We start from the raw sequence: 7,969 nt of genomic DNA, 5'->3' as shown, positions 1-7,969 counted from the left end.
CCTGGAGAAGCTGGGGCAGTGCAGACCCTCCAGGACCCCCTGGAGAAGCTGGGGCAATGTAGATCCTCCAGGACCCCCTGGAGAAGCTGGGGCAGTGCAGACCCTCCAGGACCCCCTAGAGAAGCTGCCCTCAGGACATTTCGCCTCAGGTGCAGCAGTGCTGGCACCAAAACCCCAAATGCCCAGCGGGCAGCACCACCAGCCACCCGCCACACCTGCATTGAAAGGGAGCTGTCACTTTGCCCTCCAGAACATGAAAAGTGAGAAAAAAATACAGTGAAAAGCTGAGGAGCATGGGGAGGGTTAACGCTGCGGGTGGAGTGAAGAGCACAGCTGCTGGGTTTGGGTGCCAGGGCTGGCACTGCCTGGCACCGGGTCACTGTCCCCCCTGGGCAGAGGGGACCCAGCCAACCTGCCCTGCTGGGGTGAGCTCAGCCCATGTTCCCTCTTTTCAGGTCAAACTCCAGAAATCCCTGGAGAATCTTTTGAAGGAAGCAGAGGAGGTGAAGAAGCGTGAGTCAGCAGAGAGGATGAAAACCCAGGAGTGCAAGGCAGGTGTCTGACTTAATTCTTAAAGAATGAGCTTCGGTGACATCAGTAGTTAAAAAAATCATCCTGAAGGGTCTTGTCCGGGGACATGGATTCGTCATAATCTCCAGGATGGGGCATGTCCCCCTGTCCTGCTGTCAGATGTAGGAGCTGTGCTGGAAACCAGGCTCAGAACCCTGTGTGGCTTTGTAAAAAGGTTTGAAAGGAGCAGCGCTCCAGTTTCCCTGGAATCACGAGGGCTTCGTGATGGTTGAACAAATAGACACAGGGTGTTTTTTATTGCCTTTTGTTTTACAACATGTGCTTGAGTTCCAAGCCAGGTGTGAGCCGTGTGGTGAGCTCTGCTCCACGGCAACAGGAACCAGAAGTATTTTCATTAAGAAAAGAAAAAAAAGCTCAATTACTACACCTCTGCCCGGCTCCAGATGGTTCTGGGGAGAGCAGACGCCAGCAAACAGCTGCGTTTCATGTCCCTCAGGGTGAAAGCTGGAAAGTGAAAGTAACTGCAGAAAAGGAAATGAAACTGCCGCCCGGAGTTATCCAGCCCTGAATCTGAGCTGAGGATTAATCAGCTCTCACAGGGAAAACAGGATTCTCCACACTGCCCTGGTTGATTACTCAATTCCCTTGTCTGGGCAGCCCAGGCAAGGGGTGGTGGGATTTTGGGATGCCCCTGTGAGCCCACTGTCCCTGCTGGGGCTGGGGATGGAGATTGTGAGGGCTGTGTCACTGTCCCCCCACTGTGGGATCCCGAGTCAGGGCTCAGCTGCAGCTCAGCTGCCTCCAGCTCCCTCTGGTCGTGCTTTTATAGTAAAAGGAGAAAAAAGTCCCTTGTTGGTGCTGGGGGAAGTGGCTGTGGCTGTCCTGGCTTATCAAGCCTCCAGGACTCAGGGCCAAGGAATCATGTGCTTGGATGGAAAACTAAGTGGAATTTACTTTCCTTTATCTTCTACATTCTGAGGTTTCCTCACTCAAGCTACTGTGGGGTGTTTTTCCAGGAAAGTGCCAATTTATAGGAATGAGGGGAAAGACTAAAGCACTGGCAGACCCTTCCCATTGCTGGCCCCTCACCCTGCAGTGGGACACTTGGGGAACCCTCCCTGGGTCTCCCTTTCTATTCCTTCCCAGCCTTGAGGCTTTTTTACATGGACAGGTAGTGACAGGACAAGGTTTTAAACTAAAAGAGGAGAAATTTAGGTTGGATATTGGGAAGAAATTCCTGGCTGTGAAGGTGGGGAGGCCCTGGCACAGGTTGCCCAGAGAAGCTGTGGCTGCCCCATCCCTGGAAGTGTCCAAGGCCAGGTTGGACAGGGCTTGGAGCAACCTGGGCTAGTGGAAGGTGTCCCTGCCCATGGCAGGGAGTGGAAGTAGAAGGTCTTTCAGGTCTCTTCCAAGCCAAACCATTCTGTGATTCTATGATTCTTCCAGCTCTTTCCCTTTGCTGTGGGTTTTTCCAGCTGCCCAAGCAGTGGATTAGCCTGGATTTAGCTGGAGGTTCGAGTTGTTCCTCCAGCTGTACCTAATAAAAACCTACCTGGAGGCACCTCCTTGCAGCCCAACAGCCCCCCCAAGACATCTGGGGTCCAGCTGAGCAGAAATGCCCTGGGGCAAAGTCCTGCTGTTGGTAAACTGAGGATGTGGAGTGGGAATTCCAGTGAGGTGGAAGCACAGATTTCCTCTGGCTGCTTTTTAAAATTCATGCACTTATGTCAAAAATGTGGTGGTTTCCCAGGGCCTTTCCCAGCTCCATCTCAGCTTCCTGGCTAATATTGTCTCTCTTCACCTCACATATCTTCTCATCACAAGGAGATGGTGAAGAAAAAGCGGGAGAGGATCGTGAGCGAGTTTGGGAAGCTGCATCGGCTGCTGGCTGATGAGGAGAAGCTGCTGCTCCAGACACTGGAGGAGGAGGAGAAGCAGATTCTGCTGCTGATCAATGAAAACCTGGCCAGGCTGGTGGAGGAGAAGTGCTTGCTGGAGGACCTGATCCTGGAGATAAAGGAGAAGAGCCAGCAGCCAGCTGACGGGCTGCTCAAGGTCAGGCCATGCCACCAGCCCCACTGCCTCAGCCCTGGGGCCTTTGCCACCTGGGGTTGGCTGGTGGGCACGAGGGGCTGAGCCACACACCCAGAATGGCTTTTGTCTTCTCCTCCTAGGACATGAAAAGCATCCTGAGCAGGTGGGTACCTGTGCTCGTTCTTGGTAGGTACCATGATTAATCCTCACAGGTACCCATGATTGTTCCTCATGAGTGTCCATGATTATTCCTGGTAGGTATCTATGATTATTCCTGATAGGGACCATGATTGTCCCTCCTTCTGTCCTGGCTGCTCCAGGTTCTGAGGGAAATGTTTGTGTCTGCTCCACACCAGCCACCTTGTCCTCCCTGTCCAGCATCTGGTTTGGTCCTCCTGGGGTAGACACAGGAGGGACTGAGTCAATCCCTCAGAGGTTCCATCCTCTTTTTCCAGGGGCTCAGAGCCAAGGTCTTGCCTGGTTTGTGACATGTGAGATGTGTCCCCTCCTAAGGGACGTGCTGTCCAGTTGCTCCTTCCTTCCCTGGGACTGGCACTGCTGCTCCCTGGATCGTTTCACTCTGATCCCATCAGGATTGCTGATATGGTTATCCCTAGTGCTCATCCCAGCCACAGAGCTCCAGGGAAGCTCCAACAGAAGGGCATTAATGCCACTCCCAGCAGGAGAGGGGCCGTGCTGTGGGCTCTGGGTACAGCCCATGGGCATCTCTGTCTTCCCAGGTGTGAGGAGGTGAAGTTCCATTCCCCCAAGCCTGTGTCAGTGACCCTGAAGGAAAACTACAGCATTCCCGAGCGCTGCCTGGGCATGAGGGACATGCTGAAGAAGTTCAAAGGTAAGGGGCTGCTTTTGTGCCAGCTCCTGGCACATTTGGGTTCTGGTTGCCCCCATACCCCAGGTCACGGGGAGGCTTTTCCCATAAGCTTTGTTCAGCTGGTCCCACTTTGTGCACTGATGAGTTCAGGATGGTTTCATGGTGGGGAGACCTTCCTTGTTGTGGTCTTGGGTGGGTTGTGAGTGGATCCTGAAGGCTTGGAGGTCACTCAGGGGTTTGAGGCACCCTGTTGCCCGTGAACTCTTGCTTTCAGTGTTGGCTCTCTCTGAAGGTTCTCAGCTACCCTCGTTCTGCCCCTGCTCTGCAGCAGATACCAAACATCTTGATGTGGTTTATGGTTATCTCGATTTTCTACGTTGCACTTCCCCATTGCCAGGGACTGAGCAAAACCACAGGCACGAGCAAACAACTGTGGGAGGCTGGAAGGTCTGGGGGAGCCCAGCACCCACAGAAACACAGAACAGCTGAGGTTGGAGGGGACCTGCAAAGATCATCTGGTCCAACCCCCCTGCCCAAATAGGGACACCTGGAACTGGTTGTCAGAACCTCACCCAGGTCACAGGCAACCAGCAGTAGGACAAGAGGGCACAGTCTTAAGCTGCGACGGGGGAGGTTTAGGTTGGACATCAGGAAGAAGTTCTTCACAAAGAGAGTGATCAGATATTGGAGGGGGCTGCCCAGGGAGGGGGTGGAGTCACCATCCCTGGAGGTGTTTAAGAAGAGCCTGGATGTGGCACTCGGTGCCATGGTGTAGTTGACAAGGTGGGATTGGGCCAAAGGTTGGACTTGATGATCTCACAGGTCTCTTCCAACCTGGGTGATTCTGTGATTCAATGATTCTGTGATTCTGCGTCTGTGCCTGCAGACCCCCGAAGCCTTGTCTGTCCTTCCACCCTTCTCTCTCTCCAGTGGACGTGGTCCTGGACCCCGAGACAGCACACCCGGAGCTCAGCGTGTCCGAGGACCGCAAGAGCGTGAGGCGCGGGAGCAAGAAGCTGCTCCTGTCCCTCTTTGACAACCCCAAGAGGTTTGGCACCGCCCCAGTGGTGTTGGGCAGTCAGAGCTTCTTCTCAGGCCGCCACTACTGGGAGGTGCAGGTGGGAGACAAGCCCGAGTGGGGGCTGGGGCTGTGCCGGGAGTCTGCTGGCCGCAAAGGCACCGTCCTCTTCTCCCCAAACAATGGCTACTGGGTGCTGAGGCTGCAGAATGGGGGCAGCTACGAGGCCCTGACCTCCCCCATCTCCCCCCTGACCCTGAGCGTGAGGCCCCGGCGCGTCGGGATCTTCCTGGACTACGAGGCAGGAGAAATCTCCTTCTACAACGTCAGCGACCGCTCCCACATTTACACCTTCACCGACCGGCTCACCGGGAACCTCCGGCCTTTCTTCTTCCTGGGGGGCTTTTTGGGGGGCAGAAATGCAGAGCCCTTGGTGATCTCCTGGGTCAGGGATACGCAGGGGACCGGGTGTGTCATCCTGTGACAGCGGCTGCCCTGGATTCTCACCGGTGGGCAGAGAACTGGGAGCCCAACTGGCTCCTCCGGTGAGCAGGAGCACCAGGGAAACACTTCTGTGCCTTGGGGAGGGTCCTGGCAGGATCCCTGCGTGGTCCTGGCTGCTGGCTGGGTGTGACCTGCCACATGTGACACCCATCATGTGCCACGTCCATGCTGGGAGGGGCTCTTCGTGCCCTCACCCTCTGTGCCACCGATGGGGACACAGGAATCCTCTGATCACTGATGCCCTGGTGCTCATCTCACAGGCTGCTGGAGAAGGGTATGAGCCCAGCCTGCCACGTAGTGCTGATTTTGGTGTGAATTATATCAGAATAAGGCAATAAAGGGTTGATTTGGGGAGCCTTGTGTGGTTTAAGGTGTGGTTTTGTGATGTGTCCATCCCTGATAACCCAAAACATTTCAGAGGGCAAAGGGTGCTGCTGGACCTGCTCCTGTCCAGCCCAGAGAGCAGCTGTGGATCGTGTCCTTCAGACAGAAATCATAAAGCTGCTCAATTTGAGGCCGATTGAATTCAAATAAAATGAGATTTGGCAAAACACAGCCTGAAACACTCAGCACAATTTATCATTGGATCTTTGAATCACAGAATGGTTTGGATAGGAAGAAACCTTAAGGGACCCTGTTCCATCCCCCTGCCATGGGCAGGGTCACCTCCCACTAACCCAGGTTGCTCCAGGTCCTGTCCAACCTGGCCTTGGATGCTTCCAGGGCTCGGGCAGCCACAGCTTCTCTGGGCAACCTGTACCAGGGCCTCCCCACCCTCACAGGGGAGAATTCCTTCCCAATATCCCTTCCCTTGTCAGTGGGAAGCCATTCCCCCTTTTCCTGTCACTCCAGGCTCTTGTAAATAGTCTCTTGAATTTCTCTGGGATGTCCTGGGTGGTGCTTTAGGAGTCTCCTGGTGACAAATGATGCTGGACTGGGATAGCAGTTTGAGTTCTCTTGTGTTTCAGGGAGTTCCACCCTCCTACCTTCAGGTATAGGGTCTGTCTTTTGGAAGCAACAGAGTAGAGAGATGAGTCCAGTCCCAACTTTGCTACATCCCAGGAAGGAGGAGGGCGATGGATCTCATGGGATCTGCAGTGCATTGACACCACGGCAATCTGACAGGGAGATTATGATTTTGTGTCAGCTCCATGGAGAGGGAGTTTATGGAATCTGAGGAGGTAAGAAAGAACATGAACTTTGAGGTCTTACAGAGGGCTGGAAGCAGAGGCATTTGGAAGGGGGGAGTAGTGAGGACAGCCAGGAAAACCTGCTGTGCAGGGAAGAAACCAGGGCAAATGTCACTGGGCCAGGGGTGGGATGAGGTGGCAGCATGGAAAGTGTCCAGAGAGCAAAAGCAACCTGACCCTGGGGAGGGACAGACGAGTGACACTTGCTGCAGTGCCGGGGGGGGGGGGGTGGTGAAGTGTTTCCAAAAGAGCAGGAGGAAGTGCAACAGCTGGGAGATCTTGCAGAGAGAGAGAAAAAATGAATGAGAAGGAAGGATGTGAACTCATCCTGATGCAGCATCCACAGCATTTCTAGAAATCATGAATCTGCCTTGCCAGGAAAGACAGTGCAGGTCAAAGGCATCAGAGAGCTCTGAGCAGGCTCCCAAGTTTTCCAGCTGGTGGACTCTCTGCATCACCTGCAACTAAGGAACTGCTCAGGGCAGATACCAGTTTGATGCCCAGACTGGTTGGCAATGGGCAGCTGGAGAGAAGCCAGGAGCACTGGGATCTGGTTTTGGGAGCTCTCTGGCTGCCTAAGTGTGATTTGCAAGCAGGATTTCTGGTTAAGTCATGGCAAGTGGAGCTTGTCCCTGTTCTCCTCAGTGGAACTGCACTGATTGCCTGGCTTTGGCCTCCACACAGACCCTGCAAGGCCCAAGTCCTGCTCAGTCTCAACCAGGTGGGGAATGGCTGCATAGCACAGCATAGAGCCACAGGATCATGGAATCATTTAGCTTGGAAAAGACCTCTAGCATCATAGAGTCCATTATCCCAGCACTGCCAAGGACTGCTCTGCTCAAGGTGTCTGGCTTGGCTGAAGGAAGAAATCCCTTGGGATACCACATCTGGCACAGTGACCATGGGTTGGGTGTTGCTGTTTTTTGAGCAATCACTAGATTAAGGTCACATTTTTAGGCTCAGTTTTGTCACCCAGACGCACTGACAGTGTCCCCTGTTATGACTCAGCACAATTTACAGCCCTGCAGCTTTAGAAATGTGCTTTCTCAACAAGTTACATCTTTCTTTCTCTTCCAGCAGAAAATGTTTTGTCGCCTCAGGGGGATGTGAGTCATTGTCTGCTTATTTCTAAGCACTCAGCAGAAATGGCCTTTTGGGTCTTCGTGGCCACTTCTGCCTTCTCCTGGCTATCACAGGGAAGATGACAGCCAGGCACCATTTCTGTCATGATACTTCCATGTCTTCCTCAGCCCTGGAAGTCTGGGATATCTCCCTGCTTTAAGAAAACACTGCTTTTGTATGCAGCCTGCCAACCCATCCCTTTTTACATCACATTTTTGAATTCTGGTCCCTCAGAAGTGACACACTGCCTTGACTGTGGTGTCTCTGTGAAGAGCTGTTCTGGGTGTGGGATGAGCCTCCCCTCCCTGTGGCAAACCAGGACCTGGTCCCTGGGATAAGGCACAGAGCTGGCACTCCTGAGTGCATGGGCATTTTGCCTTCAGAGCATCCCATTCCTCTCTGACAAAGTGGAGATGGAAAAGCCATCAGACCACGAACCTTGACTGCCATCAATCCACATCTCCACCAACACAGCCCAGCTCCTCCTCTTGTGGGGTGCCAGACTCCAACCTCCAACTCCTGTGGCTTTCGTTGTGCCTCAAAATGCCTGTGGACACACCAGACTGATGTAAACAACTAACACAGAGATGTGCACGGATGTTACAATAATGTTGCTATTCTTATCGCAGTAAGGACTTAATTTCAGTAAATTAATGTCTTAAATTCAGTAAATACCACACTCTGGTTTCAGGATGAGTCTCTCTCTTAGTAGTTTACAAATTCTGAAACCCTTGACAG

The 7,969-nt window shown here is 53.4% G+C and overlaps 1 protein-coding gene across 2 annotated transcripts in view; it reads left to right on the top strand.

Annotated features, from left to right (window-relative positions):
- The window catches only part of TRIM50 (tripartite motif containing 50), a 6,293-nt gene extending 1,004 nt beyond the window's left edge, over positions 1-5,289 (top strand). Inside the window, exons 2-6 of one of the 2 annotated variants that reach the window (XM_027668998.1) lie at positions 456-551; positions 2,359-2,586; positions 2,706-2,728; positions 3,306-3,418; positions 4,328-5,289. In XM_027668998.1, coding sequence (XP_027524799.1) covers positions 456-551; positions 2,359-2,586; positions 2,706-2,728; positions 3,306-3,418; positions 4,328-4,899 — 1,032 coding nt within the window. In that variant the 3' untranslated portion in view covers positions 4,900-5,289. Of the gene's footprint in view, positions 1-455; positions 552-2,355; positions 2,587-2,705; positions 2,729-3,305; positions 3,419-4,327 lie in introns of both variants that reach the window. The other variant, XM_027668997.1, reaches the window with a different exon arrangement.
- The last annotated feature ends 2,680 nt before the right edge of the window (positions 5,290-7,969 follow it).

Source organism: Corapipo altera, unplaced genomic scaffold, assembly GCF_003945725.1.
Source record: "Corapipo altera isolate COAL_440 unplaced genomic scaffold, ASM394572v1 187, whole genome shotgun sequence".
Taxonomy (NCBI): domain Eukaryota; kingdom Metazoa; phylum Chordata; class Aves; order Passeriformes; family Pipridae; genus Corapipo; species Corapipo altera.
The sequence above is the reverse complement of the archived record's forward strand: the minus strand, read 5'-3'. Positions and strand labels throughout refer to the sequence as shown.